This window comes from Panthera leo, chromosome D2, assembly GCF_018350215.1.
Source record: "Panthera leo isolate Ple1 chromosome D2, P.leo_Ple1_pat1.1, whole genome shotgun sequence".
In the NCBI taxonomy this organism is placed as follows: Eukaryota; Metazoa; Chordata; class Mammalia; order Carnivora; family Felidae; genus Panthera; species Panthera leo.
In genome coordinates, this window is record NC_056689.1 from 60,654,671 (window position 1) to 60,675,357 (window position 20,687).

Consider the following 20,687-nt stretch of genomic DNA (forward strand, 5'->3'; position numbering starts at 1 on the left):
AATGAATGGATGAAGAAAAGATAGACACATATGTATATGTGTATATATACATATATACGTGTGTATGTGTATATAATGAAATATGCAACCATAAAACGGATTGAGATCTTGCTATTTGCAACAACATGATGGGGACCCAGGGGGTATTATGCCAAGTGAAATAAGTCAGGCAGAGTAAGATAAATACCATATAATCCTTTTATATGGGGGATCTAAAAAAAAAATGGGCAAAATAGGTGAAGGGGATTAAGAGGTACAAACATTTTACAGCTGTAGAATGAGTAAGCCATGGGGATGAAAAGTACAGGATAGGGCAAACAGTCAATAGTATTTTAATAACTGGTGACAGATGTTGGCTACGCTTGTGGTGAGTAGTGTGTAACTTGGGGAATTGTGGGATCACTAAGTTGTACACTTGAAACTTACATAACATTGTACGTCAACTAGACTTAAGTTAAAAAAAAAAAAAAAGATTGAGAATAGGTGATTTCCATTCCCCACAGGGGCAAAAATCATGTGGGTGTTCATTTAAGTCTGCATAGGAGGTTTACAACACGAAAATCACAGCGGAGCAATAAAGGAAGATACTAGTTAATAGCAATCTCCTCTTTCCGGTTGGAAAGACTAACTGGGCCCAGAAGGGCCAGAACGCCAGGTGAGGTAGGGCGGTCAGCCTGTGCTGGAAGCTGCTGGAAGCGGCGGCAGGTTCCTGCCTCACGGGGTGGGCGGGCTGGTACCACCTACCTGCTCAAGCTCGGGAAGCCAGCCCCGCGGGAGGTCAGGCCTGCTTGTCGCGGGGGCGGGGCCTCAGGAGCCTTGGGCCCGGGGAGCTAGTTGCCGGGAACGCAAGTCCCGGAGTCCAGAAGCCGAGGAGACAGTGAGTGTGCTGCCCTTCGCCTCCCCGTGCCCCCGTGCCCCTGAATCACTACCCCCCGCCAATCACCACCGCCAGCGTGCCCCTTAACCACCCCTCTATCTTAGCGTGCCCCTTTCCCCTTGCAGGTGCTCAGCACCTTCGCCTTTCAGCTTCCTTCCCTCCCCCCCCCCCCCCCCCCCCCCGTTTCTGTCAGTGGCCGCCCCTCGAGACGCTGAGATCCGGAAGGATGTGCAGGTGCCAGCAAGCAGGACCTGTAATGGCCAAGAAGGAGCCTCGGCTGAGTGGGAGCGCCAGGCCTTTGGAAGCCCAGCCCGGCCTGTGCCCTTGCCGCGCCCCCCTCCCCCCAACCCCAGGATCAGGGAGGGGCGAGGGGAGGGTGCAGGGCAGAGTCTGAGCTTAGAGCTTTGCAGGGAGCAAGCCTAGCCAGGCCTGAATGTGTGGAGATGGGGGTGGTGGGCATGGGAGCCGTTACCCTGCGCTCTCCAGCGCCGGCTCTTCTCTCTCCTCACCCCCACCCGCCCTTGCCCCCTGGTCAGACCTACTATGGGCAGGTGCTGAAGAAATCAGCGGACCTCCAGACCAATGCCTGTGTCACGGCAGCCAGGCCGGTCCCCAAGCACATCCGGGAAGCCTTGAATAATGTACATGAAGAAGTAGCCCTGAGGTAGAGTGCCCTGGGCTGCCCCCGCCCGCTAAAGACTTTAGACAGCAGCTTTTTCAAGAGAGTTGATACGGTCCCTAGGGAATTGATCCGTTTCCTCCAATCCATCCAGTTTGCCTTGTCTATCATAAAACTCGTAAAGTACAGCACTGATCATCTTACTAGCTCTAAGAAATTCCAATGACCCGCCCCCTTCACTCCCACCCACCTTTACTCAGGATACATTTATACACGTTGGACCTGACATTCAAGGCTGTCAGGTTTGGCCCTCCCTTCCTAACCAACCCCATCCCTCTGATGCACGACACTGCTGTAGCCAGACCTTTCCCTTCCTCCTGCCCCACATGCCATTGTTGATCTGGAATGCCTTCCTTCCCCTTTCTCCTTTCCGAATCCTGCCCTTCCAACACTTCACTGATGTCCTACCTACTTTGTGAAGCCTTCTCCAATCCTTGAGCCCCGTCTTCCCTAAACCACTAGAGCACTTACTGCCTGTGCCACTCCATTTGTCAATAAATCATGGGAAATGTTTTCTGTGCTCATGTTTTACCTCCCCAGTTAAATACCCCTAGGGGACAGAAATCTTGTGTTACATTTCTTCTCCGTGCCTAGCCCAGTTCTGGACCTGTAGTAAATGTTCAGCGAATGCCTAACTAAATGTTTTTATTCCACAGTTACTGCAAATGGCTTATTTGTCTTGCCATGTATCTGGTACATGCCTTGTCTTGTCTTGTACCTGGTACGGCGCCCGACAATATAATGGTAAACAAAGCAGAGAGAGTCCCAGTGTCCATGGAGCTTCCGGTTTAATGGGGGAAACTAAACACCTAAATAGAAATCCAGTGAATGATGAAGGAGGGACAGAAAGGAAGGACGGAGGTCAGAAGGATGTGGGGGGGATCTGTATGTAGTTTCTGTTTCCCAGGTATTATGGCTGTGGTCTGGTCATCCCCGAGCATCTGGAAAACTGCTGGATTTTGGACCTGGGCAGTGGAAGTGGCCGAGATTGCTATGCGCTTAGTCAGCTGGTTGGTGAGATGGGACATGTCACTGGAATAGACATGACAGAGAGTCAGGTGAGGCAGTGGTTTGGAGGACAAGGAGGAAAAACTTCTCACAGGCATTCTTTTAGAGATAGAGCTGTTTCCGTTGCGGCTCTTCAAGGATAATCTAAGAAGGCTGCTAAATGCGATGCTCATTTGTGCCAGTATGCCTCCTGCCCCGAAAGCTGAGAACTTTGACAATTAGGGGCTCTTCTGGGAGAACAGAGTCAGGGGTTTGACCTGATCTATGTATTTCCTGATGACCCAACAGAGTCCGATTTTTCCCTTCCTTCTACTATCTATCTTGAAAGATTTTGTTATTGAGTGAAGAGTTCGTTCAGTGCCTGGCTGGCTCAGTTGGTGAAGCATGTGACTCTTGATCTCAGGGTCATGAGTTCAAGCCCCATGTTGGGTGTGGAGCCTACTGAATTAAAGAAAAATCCATGTATTGAGCAGGGAGTTTGTGCTCTCTTGAGTTATCCCAGGCTGTAATATATACTACATGCCCAGAGAAGTATTGAACATTTCCCCAAAATAGTCTCGGGTAAGTGTATTCCATGAGTAGCAGGAAACTTATAACAAAAAAGTAGTATATTTAAAAAAAAATGATTATCAAATTCACATATGCTTTTTTGGGTTTTGTTTTATTAGGTAGAAGTGGCTAAAAAGTATATTGAATATCACATGGAAAAATATGGCTTCCAGACCCCCAACGTGACTTTTCATCGTGGCTACATAGAGAAGTTGGAGGAGACTGGAATCAAGAATGAGAGTTATGATATTGTTATGTGGGTCTCTACATAACTATAGCTTTTGTGACTATAGCTTATTTCCTACTGAACACAGATGTCATCACCTTTTGCTGAACTTCTCTCATTTAAGATGTTAAACTAAAAGTAGCCTGACTTCACAAAGGGCGGGAGCTGCCCTCAGGCGCTTGTGGTCCACTGGCCTCAGAAGGCACTAGCCCAGGAGAGAACTGATTTTAAACTTAACCATGAACCCAATGAGTCCAAAAGACCAGCAGGACCACTGAGTCTGCTCATACAATACACATTGACCGGTTACCTTTAGCATTATCGTCACACCAAGGTGTAGGGATCTGCATTTCCCCTTTTCCTTTGAGGTTTTGTCAAATCATGCCCACGTGACACGCCTGGCCAAGCCGCTTTTGAGGAATTTCGCCTATTTCCACGTGGCATAAGGAACACATTGTGCAGCAGGCATCTGGTCCCAGGTTTCGTGCTGTTGCAAGGTGACCACGAGGGCAGAAACAAATCAGCGCGCCTGCCTTCTTTTCCTGCACACTCAAGTTTGCTAACAATTTACTGTGCTTTTAAACACTGCCTATCTCCTTTAACTTGGGGGGCAAAGTTGAGTGTGGGGAAGAGAGGAGGGAGGCAGGAAGAATGAGGTAGCTTTGAGAAAACAATGAAGGACATCTTCAGGGACTGAAGGATTTGAAGAGCTCTGGGTAGTGTGCAAATTTGCCTGACAGTCCATCTGTTCTTTTTTAGATCAAATTGTGTCATTAACCTTGTGCCTGATAAGCAGCAAGTGCTACAGGAGGTTCACCGAGTGCTGAAGGTGAGGGAAGGTCGGGACAAGTGGGCTTTACGTGCCAGTAAGAGCAGTGGGGCCTGTCCTATTCTTGCTTCCTTGAGCTGAGAGCTCAAACTCTTGTAATTTATTCCCTAAATCAAAAGGGGGGGGGGCGCCTGGGGTGGGTCAGTCGGTTAAGCGTCCGACTTCGGCTCAGGTCATGATCTCACGGTTCGTGAGTTCGAGCCCCGCATTGGGCTCTGTGCTGACAGCTCAGAGCCTGGAGCCTGCTTCAGATTCTGGGTCTCCCTCTGTCTCTGCCTCTCTCTTTCTCTTTCTCAAAAATAAATAAAATATTAAAAAATTTTGCAAAAAGGGATGGCCAAAGGGGTGTGGCAAGAATACCCTAGACATGGATTCTTTTTCCTCTCACATTGTAAATGGTCATAAATCTGAGAGTCGTGGTAGTCATTGAACATGTTAAAATATTTGCCTTATTGCTGTCTCTCCTCCTGTTCTCTGCTGTACATGCTCCTGGGATGGCATCTGTAGAACCTGCAGGAACTTTGGGACTGACTACTAGAGGCTGCTATGAATATATTCTTCTAGCTTGTATAGTGTTTCTCACGGCTGCTTATTTTGTCTCTGTCAGGATTCTAGATCTTCAGGAAGTTAAAGAAGGTAGAACTTTTAAATTAACTATTTCCTAAAAGGGGAACTTGCTGGAGCTCCGTACCTTCCGTATATATCATGAGACGTGTATCTTCATGATAGAAGATACGAGATTCTGAGATTTGGGGGTTCTAGGGCTGTCGGAGAGATCAAACAAGAATATCTATGTAAAAATGATTTAATAATGTCTTAATTGACATACCACCTTATAGACCAGCTTACTATCTTCAGCAAGATGTACTTCTAAAAGGTGGAGACATTACTGTTCAATCTAGACTCTAAGCCCTTGAGATTAGCTAAATACAATCTTAAAATTCCTGATCACTCATACGTCTGAGATTTTAAGGACAATATTTTAAAAATATAGTGTATTATTGGGGCACCTGGGTGGCTCAGTCAGTTAAGCATCCGACTTCAGCTCAGGTCATGACCTCGCGGTTCATGGGTTCCAGCCCCGCGTCGGGCTCTGTGCTGACAGTTCAGAGCCTGAAGCCTGCTTCGGATTCTGTGTCTCCCTCTCTCTCTGTTCCTCCCCCACTCACGCGCGCTCTCTCTCAAAAATCAACAAACATTTAAAAACATGAAAGAAATTTAAAAAAATATAGTGTATTATTACATCACAAAAGTTGTATAATTTTTAGAAGAATTTAGGAATATCATTTATTTCCACTAGTTATATACCTACTTGGGACTGCGTTTGGTTCAGACTGGCAAAGATTCTTAGTAACTTGAGTCTCTTTATTTAGGAGAGAAACACTCTTGGAAAGTCATTTTATTACCTGATGGGTAGGGCGCTGGAAAAAAATCTTGGCATGCGGTTACTGCTTGTGACTAGGGAGGCAGCTGTGATTTGTTAGTTCTGTTGGTTTTTAAAATTGATTTTATCTCCTCATTCCTTTCTTTGCTATCTGGGACTAATGTCATCTTTAACCTTGTTTGGACTAATACTGCTGTTTCAGCATGGAGGGGAGCTGTATTTCAGTGACGTCTATGCTAGCCTTGAATTGCCAGAAGAAATCAGGACACGCCGAGTTTTGTGGGGTAGGTGTTGCTTTGTTTTGTTTTACGGCAGATACTTGTTCAGGTACAGAGCTCCGGTCTGCTAATATCCAGGATGAGGCTTTGTGACATGGGGACACGTGGGATTAGGCTTATGTTATCTTCCACTTCTGCCATTCCAGAGTGGTATGGACACTCTGGACAATTTAATTAGTCTCTTGGAGTCATTGTTTTCCAAATTGTAAAATGTAGATAATAATATAATCTGCCTTATTGGGCTGTTATGAAGATTAAATGAGATAGTGGATATGAAAAGTACTTTCTTTTTTTTTTTAATTTTTTTTTTTAACGTTTATTTTTTTGAGACAGAGAGAGACAGAGCATGAATGGGGAAGGGTCAGAGAGAGAGGGAGACACAGAATCTGAAACAGGCTCCAGGCTCTGAGCGGTCAGCACAGAGCCCGACGCAGGGCTCGAACTCACGGACTGCGAGATCATGACCTGAGCTGAAGTCGGCTGCTTAACCGCTTAACCGACTGAGCCACCCATGCGCCCCTGAAAAGTACTTTCAAAACTGTAGCACGGAAATGAGGGCAACTGTTCTGGAACCGAAGCCCCCTCAATCGCCTTCTGTCCGCATCGTTATTGTGTTTTTTATTTCCTCACTGTCATTTTAACAGAGTCTCTGGAAGTTGAAGGAGATGAAGGCATGCGTGTGTCAATCTGACTATGAAATCAAAAGTTCTTGCTTTTAGGGGAGCCTGGCTGGCTCAGTCGGTAGAGCCTTAGACTCTTGAGCTCCGGGGTTGTGAGTTCAAGCCCCACATCGGGCTCGCTGCTGTCAGCACAGAGCCCACTTTGGATCCTCTGTCCCCTTCTCTCTCTCTGCCCCTCCCCTCGACTCTCTCTCTTGAAACAGATAAACTTAAAACGATAAATTACGTTAACTTTTTTCTTGTCATAAAGTAATAAATGAATCTTGTTAAAACTTTGGAAAACACAAAAAGAAAAAGGAAAAAATACTACTTATGTAACTTAGTAATAACCTCTTTAACATTTTAGTATACATCCTTTTAGGACGTGTGTTTGTGTGTGTGTGTGTGTGTGTGTGTGTGTGTGTGTGTAATAAAATAAAATTGGGAACATGCTGTATATAGAATTTAGTATTATAATTTTATTTAGCATGTGTCCTAAGCCTAAGATTTTTAAAAATGTATTTTAAATGTTTGTATTATACAACTGTAGTATATAGCTGTACCGTACTTCATTTGACCATTTCTCTATGGGTAATCACTTGGGTTGTTTCTGATTTGTTGATGTAACAAATTTAAAAATTAGTATGAATATTAGTAGTAGTTATTGTTCTAGTAGCAGATCATTATGATAATCTGGAGCTAAAAGGCAATTTTGTAAATTATCTCTTATATGTTTTTTACTCACATAGATAGTGCTTTTCAGATTGTGACCTACTCAATCCCAAAATAGGATTGCAGCTGGGTGGAACTAGCCCATTAGTGGCCGTCTTGAAGAATGGTTCCCAGAGGCCATTAGCTAGTATATTCCATTTTGATTGTGACTTTAAGATCTTGGGGGAACACTCAGGACCTTCTTCTATTTCTAGGCCCTATGTTTTTTTTTTTTTAATTTTTTTTTTTTAACGTTTATTTATTTTTGAGACAGAGAGAGACAGAGCATGAACAGGGGAGGGTCAGAGAGAGAGGGAGACACAGAATCTGAAACAGGCTCCAGGCTCTGAGCTGTCAGCACAGAGCCCGACGCGGGGCTCGAACCCACGGACTGTGAGATCGTGACCTGAGCCGAAGTCGGCCACCCAACCGACTGAGCCACCCAGGCGCCCCTAGGCCCTATATTTTAACAAGCACCATATCCTCATCAGTTTGACAGAAGAGTAATTTCCTGAACACCTAGTCGTTTGGGTTGGTATGTGATTTTTCTTTGTTTTTAGGTGAGTGCCTGGGTGGTGCTTTGTACTGGAAGGACCTTGCCATCCTTGCCCAGAAAATTGGTTTCTGCCGCCCACGTTTGGTCAGTGCCAACCTCATTACAGTTCAAAACAAGGAACTAGAAAGAGTGATCGGTAAGAAAGAGCGGGGGGGGGGGGATGGGGTGGGAGGGGAGGGGACATTAAAACTGCTCCCTAAATGGTTCAGATGTGGTGATTAGGAAGTGTGTAGTGAGTGAGCCCCATTGAGATAGACTTTGGATCATCCGGAAACCCCCATCTTGTCTTCTGCTTAACAGCAACCTCCAAAGTTTGGTATAAAGCACTTCGAAGTTATTCAGTAAATAAAGTGAACTCGCCAGAAAGATAACTCATGGCATGCAAAGAAGAAAATCGCCTTGATAATATATATGCTCTTCATCTGCTAAGCAAACCAATAGCCATTTGGGTGCTGGAGCTGAATCATGGGTAAATTCTGTTTCAGGTGACTGTCGTTTTGTTTCTGCAACATTTCGCCTCTTCAAACTCCGTAAGACAGGACCAGCCGAAAGATGCCAAGTTATTTACAATGGAGGAATCACAGGACACGAAAAAGAACTAATATTTGATGCAAATTTCACATTTAAGGTAAATAAAATTTTCTGTACTTTGGGTATTCTTTCTATTCTTACCCTTGATCCAGGTACTTTTTCTTTCTTTTTTTTATTAAAAATTTTTTTTTTTTAGTTTATTTATTTATTTTGAGAAAGACAGAGACAGTACATTGGGGGAAGGGCAGCTAGGGAGGGAGAGAGAGAATCCCAAGCAGGCTCTGTGCTGGCAGCACAGAGCCCAATGTGGGGCTCGAACCCAAGAAGCTGTGAGATCATGACCTGAGCCAAAGTCAAGAATCGGACGCTGAACCCAGGTGCCTTGGGAATCCAGGTACTTTTCTTAACTTTGCATTGCTTCTCAGTTTTCTGGTATTGGGGTGTGTGTGTGTGTGTGTGTGTGTGTGTGTGTATGCTTTCACTGAACCATTAAAAGTAAGTTGCAGAGGCGCCTGGATGGTTTGTCAGTTAAGCATCTAACTCATAATTTCAGCTCAGGTCATGGTCTCACTGTGGTGGGTCAAGCCCTGTATCGGGCTCCACGCTGACAGCCAGAACCTGCTTGGAATTCATTCTCTCTCTCTCTCTCTCTCTCTCTCTCTCCAAATAAATAAACTTTAAAAAACAAAGTAAGCTGCAGACATTGTGACATTTTACCCTAAAATATGTCAGCATGCATCTCCCAAGAATAAAATATTCTCCTATATAACCACAGTATCGCTATCACACCTAAGACAAGTCTTTTCTTAAATGGGAAAGGGATGGGAAGGATGGGAAGCATCCTTCAGACATCAGATTAATGGAATTATAGAGAAACAATGGAAAAGGATGGACAATTATAGAGAGAAGGATGGAAAAGAATAGGAGTTGCACAAGAGTGCAACAATATTTCAGTTGTTCACTTGTCTCATAGAATCAAGGAACTGTTAGTATTTAATGACAACATGTTGATATTAATACTACTCTTTGGGGGCGCCTGGGTGGCTCAGTTGGTTGAGCGTCTGACTTCGGCTCAGGTCATGATCTCTCGGTCCGTGGGTTCGAGCCCTGCGTCAGGCTCTGTGCTGACAACTCGGAGCCTGGAGCCTGTTTTGGGTTCTGTGTCTCCCTCTCTCTGACCCTCCCCTGTTCATGATCTGTCTCTCCCTGTCTCAAAAATAAATAAAACATTAAAAAAAAATTTAAAAAAACATTAAAAAAATACCACTCTTTGCAGAATAGGCTTTATTTCCTCAAAATGGAAAAGTATAGGCTTTGGAATCAGATACCTGGGTTCAAATTCTGGCTCTATTATTTATTACTTGGGTAAACTTGAATAAGTCCTTCTTGGAGATATAGTTGGCTCCACTGCAAGAGTGGTGGTAATAATACCTACTGTGTAGAATTTCTGTGAGAGTAACAATGATATAGGTGTGCCTGGCTGGCTCAGTCAGTAGAGCGTGCGATTCTTGATCTCGGGGTTGTAAGTTGATCCCCATGTTAGGTGTAGAGATTACTTTAAAAAAAATAGAATCTTAAAACTCAGTAAAGACAAGATAGTTATTATTCATTCCAAAGGTAGAAGGGTTTACTGTTTTCCACCTCTATTTTTTTTTTTTTTTTTTTGGTCCAAAAAGATTTCTTAATTACCCGCTGGTACTTTGTCACCAATGCTTTCTCACCGATCCACTGCGCCTTAATGTACTGCCTGCTCCTTAGAGCCACAGAATCAAAGTGGGAAGGACCTTTGAACTCATCACTCTGATACAGTGCCTCTCAAAAAAAAAAAAAGTTTTAATAGCAGAATTATTTTTTAAAGCTAAATCTTCTTTAAAACACCAATAGTTAACCATGCGTCAGACATTGCTTTATATAACCCCAGTATATGAAGGGGTAAAAGCAGAGTTTATCTGAAGGGAAGGGTTAGGTAACCCAGAATCTCCTGGTTCCCAAGGCATGAGCCCTTTATACACCTCCTGGGCGCCCTCGGACACACAGAAAAACACGTTAAGAACTATTTTTTAATTTAAAACTTTATTTTAATGATGAATAAGGTGAAGCTCAGATAAGAGTGGTTTTCTACATCTGTCTCTGGAGAGACTGGCAACTGGAGCAATGAGTGTCTTTTTTGTTTTTTGTTTTTGCTTTGCCACCAAACAAAAACTGGTTATGACACTGGTCAGTTGCATTTTGAAATAAGCATGAAACTCGCAGCAGGGTCTGAACATAAGAGAAAATCATATTATAAGGTATAGTATTTCATCCTAAAAGGCCACTCCTTAGTAAAACGTTTGCGTATTTTTTCTTTTATTGAGATTAAAGTGGCATATCTTAAAATGCGTTTTTTGGGGCACCTGGGTGGCTCAGTCGGTTGAGCGTACGACTTCGGCTCAGGTCATGATCTCGCAGTCCGTGAGTCCGAGCACCGCGTTGGGCTCTGTGCTGACCGCTCAGAGCCTGGAGCCTGTTTCAGATTCTGTGTCTCCCTCTCTCTTGGACCCTCCCCCGTTCATGCTCTGTCTCTCTCTGTCTCAAAAATAAATAAACGTTAAAAAAAAATGTGTTTTTTTTTCTGCTACCCTTCAGGAGGGTGAAATTGTTGAAGTGGATGAAGAAACAGCAGCTATCCTGAAGAATTCGCGATTTGCCCAAGATTTTCTGATCAGACCAATTGGAGAGAAGCTGTCAACATGTAGAGGGTGTTCTGCATTAGAATCAAAGGTTTGTTTGACTTGCAATCCCTACCCTCAAAGGGAACAATTAAAAAAAACCATTATGCTTGCCACAGGCTACTGAAACAAGAAACAAATCATTATTCTTTTAGTTGGCCACTATAATGTTTATTTATTTTTGAGAGAGAGAGAGAGAGAGAGAGTGAGAGGGACAAAGCACGAGTGGGGGAGGGGCAGAGAGAGAGAGGGAGACACAGAATCCCAAGCAGGCTTCAGGCTCTGAGCTGTCAGCACAGAGCCTGATGTGGGGCTCGAACCCACGAACGGTGAGATCGTGACCTGAGCCAAAGTCGGATGCTTAACCGACTAGCCACGCAGTTGCCCCTTAGTTGGCCACTATAAATCATTTCTAGCATATTTGTATCTACAAAATGATTTGAATTAATTTCATAACTTTATTTTTCCAATCCAGACAGTAAGTCAGAGACTCTTAACCCGGTGCCCCCATGAATGGACTTGAGGGCATCCATGAACCCCTTAAAATTATAGGCATGTATGTGTATTTTTCTCAGGAAAGGGTCTATTACTTTCATCAGATTCTCAAAGGAGTCCAGATACAAAAAAAGATTAAGAGCTACCTTGGAAAATATTATTCAAATATTCAAATATTTGTAAGTCTTCATGAGATAGTCAACATGCCCTACAGAAAGACTGTACCCGTCTACATGCCTACCTCCAATGCACGAGAATACCTTTTCCCTGCCCTCTTACTAATGTTAGGTATTTTTTTTTTAATCTTTGCTTGTCTGATGGGCAAAAAATAATTTGTTGTTTTATTTTGCATATATTGAACCTTCTGGTATAGTTACTGGCCATTTATGTTTCATCCGTTGTGAACTTCCTCTGTAATTCCTTGAACCATCTGCTATTAGAGTGGTATTTTGCCTTTTCTTACTGTTCTGTAACAGACCATCTATTATATGCTGGAAATACTTTTTCTCAGCATGCCATTTATCTTTTTATTTGGTTATTTTTCCTGAACAGACATTTTCAATTTTTTTAAAGTTTTATTTATTTTGAGAATAGAGCATGAGCAGGGAAAGAGCAGGGAGAGAGGGAGAGAGAGACAATCCCAAGCAGGGTTCACGCTGTCAGTACAGAGCCCGATGTGAGGCTCAAACTCATGAATGGTGAGATCATGACCTGAGCCTAAGTCAGATGTTGAACCAACTGAGCCACCCAGGCACCTGGCATTTTCAGTTTTTATGTACTCATTTCCCTTATGATTTCTGTCTCTTATGTTATGCTTATAAAGACCTCCATGTGAATATTATAAATTTACCTATATTGTCTTTTATTTTTTTTTAAGTTTATTTATTTTGAGAGAGACAGAGACAGCGTGAATGGAGAAGGGGCAAAGAGAGAGGGACAGAGACAGGATCCCAAGCAGTCTCCCCACTGCCAGTGCAGAGCCTGATGCGGGTCTTAAACTCATCAAACTGCAAAATCATGACCTGAGCTGAAACCGAGTTGGACGCTCAACCGACTGCGCCACCCAGACACCCCATTCTTTTCATTTTCATTTTAATGTTTAATGTTTAAAAATTTTATGTTTTTCAAGATTTTCTTTTTCAGTAATCTCCACACTTAATGTGGGGCTCGAACTTACAACCTCAAGATCAAGAGTCTCGTGCTCTACCAACTAAGACAGCCGGGGACCCCACCTATATTTTCTTTTAGTACTGGAGAAATTTTGAGGAAAAATTCATATAACATAAAATTCACTATTTTGACCACTCTAACGGGTACAATTTAGTAACTTTTAGTACACTTACAAGGTTGTGCAGCCATGACAACTATCTAGTTCCGGAAAACTTTCATCACCCCAGAAAGAAATCCTATACCCATTAAGCAGTCATTCTGTAGTCTCCCCTCTTCCCAGCCTTCTGCAATAACTCGTCTGCTCTCTCTCTCTGGATTTGCCTATTGTAGACATCTTCTATTCATGGGATCATACTGTACGTGGCCTTTTGTGTCTAGATTCTTTAACATAACATAATTTTAAGGTTTCCTTCTTGCAAGGTTTGTCCATGTATCAGTACTTCATTCCTTTTTGTGTCTGGATCGTGTTTCGTTGCATGGATATAACATATTTTATGTATCTATTCAGTTGATAGATGACTAGGTTGTCTCTGCTTTTGGCTATTATGAGTAGCGTTGCTGTGAACACGAATGGACATGTGCTTTGTGTACTTGTTGAAGTACTTGTTTTTGGGTCTATACCTAGTAGTGGGATTGTTGGGTTGTATGGTAGTTCCGCATTGAATGTTTTCAAGCCCCATGAAACTGTTTTCCACAGTGGCTACATCATTTTAAATTCCTACCAGCAACGTACAGGTTCCCAGTTTCTCTACATCTTTGCCAGCACTTTCTTATTTTATGTTTAGTTGGGTTTTTTGTTTTTTTGTTTTTTAAGTAGGCTGCACACTCAGTATGGAGTCCAATGTGGGGCTTGAACTCTACAACCTTATGATCAAGACTCCAGCTGAGATAAAGAGAGAGACGCCTAAATGACTGAGCCACCCAGGCACCCTTGTTTAGGTTTGGTTGTAGTTGTCCTAGCCAGTGTGAAATGGTAGTTCATTGTGGTTTGGATTTTCATTTCCCTAAGGACTAGTGAGGCTAAGCATCCTCTCATGTGTTTGTTGACTGTGCATTTTCTTGGGGGACATGTCTATTCAAATGCTTTTCCCATTTTTATTTTTTATTATTAAAATTTTTTTTTTAATTTAACTCCAAGTTAGTTAACATATAGTGTAATAATTATTTCAGGAGTCGAATTTAGCGATTCATCACTTACCTATAACACCCAGTGCTTATGCCAACAAGTGCCCTCTTTAATGCCCATCACCCATTTAGCCCTTCCCCCCTCCAACACCCTGCCAGCAACCCTCAGTTTGTTCTCTGTATTTAAGAGTCTCTCGGGGCGCCTGGGTGGCGCAGTCGGTTAAGCGTCCGACTTCAGCCAGGTCACGATCTCGCGGACCGTGAGTTCGAGCCCCGCGTCAGGCTCTGGGCTGATGGCTCGGAGCCTGGAGCCTGTTTCGGATTCTGTGTCTCCCTCTCTCTCTGCCCCTCCCCCGTTCATGCTCTGTCTCTCTCTGTCCCCAAAAAAAAAAAAAAAAAAAAACAAAAAACGTTGAAAAAAAAAAAAAAAAAGAGTCTCTCATAGTTTGCCTCCCTCTCAGTTTTTATCTTATTTTTACTGCCCTTCCCTTATGTTCATCTGTTTTGTTTCTTAAATTCCACATATGAGTGAAATGATATATTTGTCCTCCTCTGACTGACTTATTTCACTCAGCATAATACACTCTAGTTCCATCCACATTGTTGCAAATCCTTTGCCCATTTTTAAATTGGGTTGTCTTTTTATTGTAGAGTTGTAGGAGTTCTTTATCTCTTCTGGATACTAGACTCTTATCAGATATATTTTTGCAAAACTTTCTCACATTCTGTGTGTGTCCTTTCACTCTCTTGATAGTGTCCTTTGATGCACAAAAGTTTTTAATTTTGGTGAAGTCCAACTTTTCTTTTTTTTCTTTTTTGATTGCTTGTGCTTTGGGTGTCAGTGCTAAGAAGAATCCACTGCTTAATCCAAAGTCATGAAGATTCTTCTAGTATTTTCATGGCTTTGCTTTTCACATTAAAAATTTTAAGCCACTGGAGATTATTTCAGCCTAAATATTGAGGTACAGTGTGGCTATTTTCCCAAATATTGACTAGTTCAAAATTTCCTATCCATTTCTTAAATCAATTCTCCTCTGTTTTGAAAAGCTAATTTTTATCATATCTCAATTTCTTGAATGTATATTTGAGCCAATATACCACTATTTTCTAAAATGACATTTTCTAAAATACTTTAGATTCATTTTTGGAATTATTCTAGTATCTGAAATATTGGTATAGTATTTTCTTTTTTTTAAATGTTTTTATTTATTTTTGAGAGAGAAAGTGACAGAGCAAGTGGGGGTGGGACAAAGAGAGAGGGGGACAGAGGATCTGAAGCAGGCTCTGAGTTGCCAGCACAGAGCTCAAACTCAAGAGTGGTGAGATCATGACCTGAGCCAAAGTCGGACGCTCAACCGACTAAGCCAACCAGGCACCCCTGATACAGCATTTTCTCAAGCATTTTATCAGTATTTATCTCATGTCATTTCTACAACTACCCTATGAAGAAGACACATAGGTAGTTATGATAGACAATAGCATCCCTTTTTGCCTTTCTCTTATATATTTAATCCTTTCCCCCATTCATGCTATCACAATTATTTTTAATATCAATTATTAATTTATAATATTGTATTGTTTAGAACAGGCTTTGTGATGGATTCCAAGTCTCTTTTTTTTTTTATTGTTTATTTATTTTTGAGAGAGAGAGAGCCAGAATGTGAACCGGCGAGGGGCAGAGAGAGAGGGAGACACAGAATCCAAAGCAAGCTCCAGGCTCCGAGCTGTCAGCACAGAGCCCAACGCGGGGCTCAAACCCACAGACTGTGAGCCAAAGTTGGACACTTAACCAACTGAACCACCCCAAGCCCCCTCAAGTCTCTTTTGGCTGATAGAACTTCTAACATTCACCAGAGTATTATCAGTGATGCATCTCAAGGCACTGAATGTTGGAATCCCAAAGAAATAAGATACTGATATTTATGCAAGGATAGTGGCAGAGCGTGGGGTGTAAGGACACAGGCCTTGGAGTCAGATAGATTAGGTTCAGACCTTGGCTCTGCCATGCATGTGTGATCTTGGGCATGTTACCAAACTTCCCTACACCTTCAGTTTCGTGTGTGATAGGAAGGCAATAATCACTTCTTTCCCTCAGGATGTGAGGCTCAATTGGAATGATATATGTAGAATGTTAGCCTGATGCCTGGCACATAATACATACTCAAGAAATAGTTACAGATTTGTGCTAATTAAGATTCTCGGTCACTTCGAACTGTGTTCTAGGATTTATCATTCTCCCACAGACCCTTTCTCCACTGGCCCAGAAATTTTTGAATCTTTTGCCATGAAATTTTACTCTCTTGCTTGTATTTTGTAATAATTTTGGATACATTGAGCATACATTGATGCACGAGTAACTCATGTCTTTTTCTCCTCTTTTTGTTACACTGTAAGCAGTCTTTTTAAAAAATTTTTATTAAAATTTTTTTTTCAATGTTTTATTTTATTTTATGAGAGACAGAGAATGAGTGGGGGAGGGGCAGAAGGAGAGGGAGACCCAGAATCCGAAGCAGGTTCCAGGCCCTAAGCTATCGGCACAGAGCCCAGGTGGGGATCGAACCCATGAACATGAGATCATGACCTGGGCTGAAGGCGGACGCTCAACCGACGGAGCCACCCAGGCGCCCCACATTATAAGCTGCCTTTAAGAGCAAAGCTTATTTAGAGATCACTCTCCAAAATGGTAAATTTGTCGTTGGGAAAGTTTAACTGAACCCAAGAGGCAGGAACCCGTGAGCCAAAAACCCTAATCTGTTCTCGTTTGGCCACAATTAGCAGCATGAATCAAGCCCCAGCTAATTATAGAAGCCACCTCTAGAGCTGGAGAGTGATTTATAGTGTTTGCTTTATTGAATTCTTGAGTACTCTGCTATTGTTACTCTTCTGTTTTTCTAAGAAGATGCCTTTTTGGAAAGTAGAGAAATTTGACTTTGGACTTTTCAGTCCACGTAACCTTTCACAAATGTGTTATTGGTATCTTGAAACGCTTGGGAGCTCACCAATAACAAAACCTTGCTGGTGAGAATCAATATGTATTTTGAAATGTTTTCATCATTCTAATTCTCCTGGAACTTGGCTTCCTGAGTTCTAGCTGTAAAAGCTGTCAGAAGGTTACAGTTACAAGTAAAGGGAACGTTTCCTCCAACCACAGCATTTCCAGTGGACTCGGGCTGTAAAAAAACAAAAACCAAAAAGCAAACATGTAGTTAAGCAGGATGGTTTCCACAGAGACCCCTTTCTTCCAGCCTGGCTCTCCTTGACCCTCCTCCTCGTGGTGCACACAGGGCGGACAGGAGGCCTCCTGACCTCGGATACCAACCGGAAGGTGCCACGTACTTAAACTGGTTTATCCCAGCTGTCTCCTCTCTCATCTGCCTTATTTCTTTCAGCCTGCTGATGCGCCAAAGTCTTTAGATCGCTGCCAAGGTTTTGAAATGGCAATAATTGACAGTGAGGGAAGATTTAAAGAATGAAACAGCTGTGCGTCCTAGAAATATAACCTTGTGCTCTTGGAGGAGGACGTTCATATCTTTTTTATGGAAGACCTTTCTGATAAAACCAGGAGCACAGCACAGGCAGGCCGTGCGTGGGCTGGTGGTACATGCATCTTCCCACCAGCTGCCTCCGTAGGGTAATGGAAGGCACGGCTCCCTACCGAGGATTGACTCAGTGATGACTGTTTCTGAGGGCCATTCTTCTTTTTCCTTCGTCCTCTTCCTCCTCTTCTCCTCTTTCCTCCTGCCCTTCCTCCCTCTCCCCCTTCTCTTCTCCTCCTCCTTCTCTTTCTTCTTCTTCTTCTTCTTCTTCTTCTTCTTCTCCTTCTCCTTCTCCTTCTCCTTCTCCTTCCCCTTCCCCTTCCCCTTCCCCTTCCCCTTCCCCTTCCCCTTCCCCTTCCCCTTCCCCTTCCCCTTCCCCTTCCCCTTCCCCTTCCCCTTCCCCTTCCCCTTCCCCTTCCCCTTCCCCTTCCCCTCCTCCTCCTCCTCCTCCTCCTCCTCCTCCTCCTCCTTCGTTTTCAATCCCGGCAAGGAAAGTGTGTTTTGCTATGAACAGAATTACATTCGGCACACACACCGCAGTGTCTCAAATGATGCACGTAGGGTCTGTGCTCTGGACTGTCTCGTGGCAGTTAATGGCAGTGGTGGTAACAGCGCGGACAATGTAGGAATAACACAGAGGAGCTAGTCTTTATTGAACAGGTAACGTGTTCAGGGCACCGTGTCATTTTGTCCTCGCAACAACCCTTGGCATCCCCATTTTACAGACGAAGAAACAGACTCAGACAGATTAATGTACTAATCCAAGGTCTCATAGCTAGAAAGCGGTGAAGTTGAACCCACGCCCGATTCTAGAGCTGACGTTCTTACCCAGTATGCTGTCCTACCTCTCTCTATTTAGACTTTTCACAGAATCACAGGATGCTGGTTCTGGAAAGGACTGCTTATCAAGGTGTCTCACCTTTTACTTCCTTTGAGTCTTGAGATCGTTTAGGGCCAGGAGCATGCATTAGGAAGTGATATGGATATCACTGTCTCTTATTAGTAGACAGGCTATAGGGTGGGAAGAAGAAGAGTGGAAACTCATTTCCCTGGGGGGAAAAGGAGGAGAGGTAACTCTTCCGACCAAGAATTCCAGTGCAGCAAGTGGACGTGAGGGACATAGCTTGCCTTCTCCCAGGGTTAGGGATCCCCTGCTGGATGCTGGCTTCCCTGGTAGGGAGCCCAGATCCAGGCAGGCCTCTTCATTCTAGAAAGGTGGAAACTGAGGGCCAGGGAGGCCGAGGCCCTTAGCAAGTTACTTCAGTAAAGGGAATGGCCCATAAGTCTGTCCTTCATGGATGTAGGGTCTGTGCCTCTCTTGTCCTGTCCCCTATTCACAGTGACCACCGAACAATAGTAAGAGTGTACATTTATGTTTTGTGAATGCATTCTTGTTATTTGAGGTGGCTTGTTCATGCTCTGGATTTCCTACCTTTGTGCCTGGTTTTTCTCCGGCCACACTGGTGCTGCTGCTGTTGGAGGCATCTCATTTGGAGGTAAACAGAGCAGAAATAAAGACTTCCATCTTGTCTCCTGAAAATTCCACTCACTCTGCCCTGAGATCTTGCTGGCCGTTGTCGGGCAATCTCAACATCTGAACATCAACAATTGCTAACGGTGACCCTGGCATCTAGGACTTGCCTTCTTGTCTTGCACACGTTTCTGGAAATTACAGTGAGGGAAGGGAAGAAGTTTCAGCATTTCAGGATTCAGTTCCAGAAGGGTGAAAGGCACATACAAATGGGACTCCCATAAAACAAAATTAAGCAAGCGCGACTTTCCTGGTCCCGTAGGGACCACCTTTAAGAAGCTTACCCTGAAAGGAGTAATAACTTGATCAGAAGCTTCAGGCCGAGACAGCCACCTTTATAGCTGAATGACTGTTGCTACCCCAAGGATCCCACGGAAGTGTAAAATTTTATCTATCTTCTAGCTAAATCAACCTAAGTCAAACTGAAATATTAGTGTTTGGGTACCTCAAAACACCTTTAACTTGTCCTTTTGTTTTGGTTTGCCTTTTGACAGGATATAATCACAGATCCATTCAAGCTTGCAGAAGAGTCTGACTGTACGAAGTCCAGATGTCCCCCTGATGTTGCTGGAAGTTGCTGTGGCGCAACTTACAGCTGACCAGAAGACGAGGGCAGGAGGCTAAGGAATGAGTTACATATGTCTTTTAATCTCCTCTTTTCCATAGCACAGACCACAAGAAAGAATAAATGGCAAAAAGCCACTATATTCTAGATCACTGGTAAAAAATAACGGATTATTTTTAGAAGGTATTAATTGAAGGTTCGTAGCAAATGGCCTATAGGCTGGTTAAAGAGTTTTTCCTCTATCTTAGCTAATTCAAAGTTCTGGTGCCACTTAGTGGTCAGATATGGAACTGAGAAGCAGCCTGTAGTCCTGGCCAATGAGCAAGAAAGGCTTCAGAAATAACAGTTGGCAGAGGGTCTCAGGAAGAACATCTTCCTTCTGACCTGCATAGCACCTTTTGGACTTTTACCGTGTTTGCTCATAAAACAAAGCTCCTACTGACATCATGCTAATCACGCCAAAAAATTTGCCAAATCAAATTTGGTAGGAGCGCTCTTGAGATAATTGGTGTTTTGAATCAAACACTTTTTTTTTTTTTTTTTGGCGCAATGGAATGAAGAAAATAAATGAATAATAAATCTCTTTGACCTCAGTTCATTCTTAAGAATACAAGATAGTGGTGACTATTGGTAATAAATCCTAACCAGATCAGGGAAAGAGTGATAATTAAACAAAAAAAAAGTTTATTTTGAGAGAGAGAGAGAGCACAAGCAGGGGAGGGACAAAGAGAGAGAAGGAGACACAGAATCTGAAGCAGGCTTCAGGCTCTGAGCTGTCAGCACGGAGCCCGACTCGGGGCTCGAACCCACAAACCATGAGTTCATGAGCTGAGCTGAAATCAGACACTCAACCAACTGAGCCACCCAGGCGCCCCAAGAGTGATAATTTTTATTTATTTATTAAAAAAATTTTTTTTAACGTTTATTTATTTTTGAGACAGAGAGAGACACAGCATGAACGGGGGAGGGGCAGAGAGAGAGGGAAACACAGAATCGGAAGCAGGCTCCAGGCTCTGAGCCATCAGCCCAGAGCCCGACGCGGGGCTCGAACTCGCAGACCGCGAGATCGTGACCTGAGCTGAAGTCGGACGCTTAACCGACTGAGCCACCCAGGCGCCCCAAGAGTGATAATTTTTAAAAAGAGAGGTAGGAGATGTAAAAATGGTTGCTTTTTTCCCCTTTATAACTGTGCCCTGGTTAAATTTTTAGGAAAGTATAAGATTTAGATCTAGCTTCCATAGTTAAAGAATGAGATTGAGGAGTATTTCAG

General features: G+C 43.3%; 1 protein-coding gene across 2 annotated transcripts; it reads left to right on the plus strand.

The window, feature by feature from the left end:
- Positions 1-763: 763 nt before the first annotated feature.
- AS3MT (arsenite methyltransferase) lies at positions 764-19,964 on the plus strand. 2 transcript variants are annotated; one of them, XM_042908863.1, is made up of 11 exons: positions 764-877; positions 1,071-1,111; positions 1,414-1,541; positions 2,464-2,614; positions 3,233-3,369; positions 4,099-4,168; positions 5,755-5,836; positions 7,761-7,892; positions 8,242-8,384; positions 10,913-11,047; positions 19,347-19,964. In XM_042908863.1, coding segments are annotated over exons 1-11 (1,125 nt in total). In that variant the 5' UTR covers positions 764-876; the 3' UTR covers positions 19,452-19,964. The 2 variants fall into 2 exon arrangements, with proteins under 2 accessions (XP_042764797.1, XP_042764795.1); XM_042908861.1 differs by having other exon boundaries at positions 1,071-1,541.
- Positions 19,965-20,687: the final 723 nt, after the last annotated feature.

Excerpts from the sequence above, each read along its gene's own strand:
- AS3MT (XM_042908861.1), top strand. The coding sequence starts at position 1,321 with ATGGGGGTGGTGGGCATGGGAGCCGTTACCCTGCGCTCTCCAGCGCCG. Across the intron at positions 7,893-8,241 it reads GGAACTAGAAAGAGTGATCG|GTGACTGTCGTTTTGTTTCT; the intron begins GTAAGAAAGAGC and ends ATTCTGTTTCAG. Across the intron at positions 8,385-10,912 it reads ATGCAAATTTCACATTTAAG|GAGGGTGAAATTGTTGAAGT; the intron begins GTAAATAAAATT and ends GCTACCCTTCAG.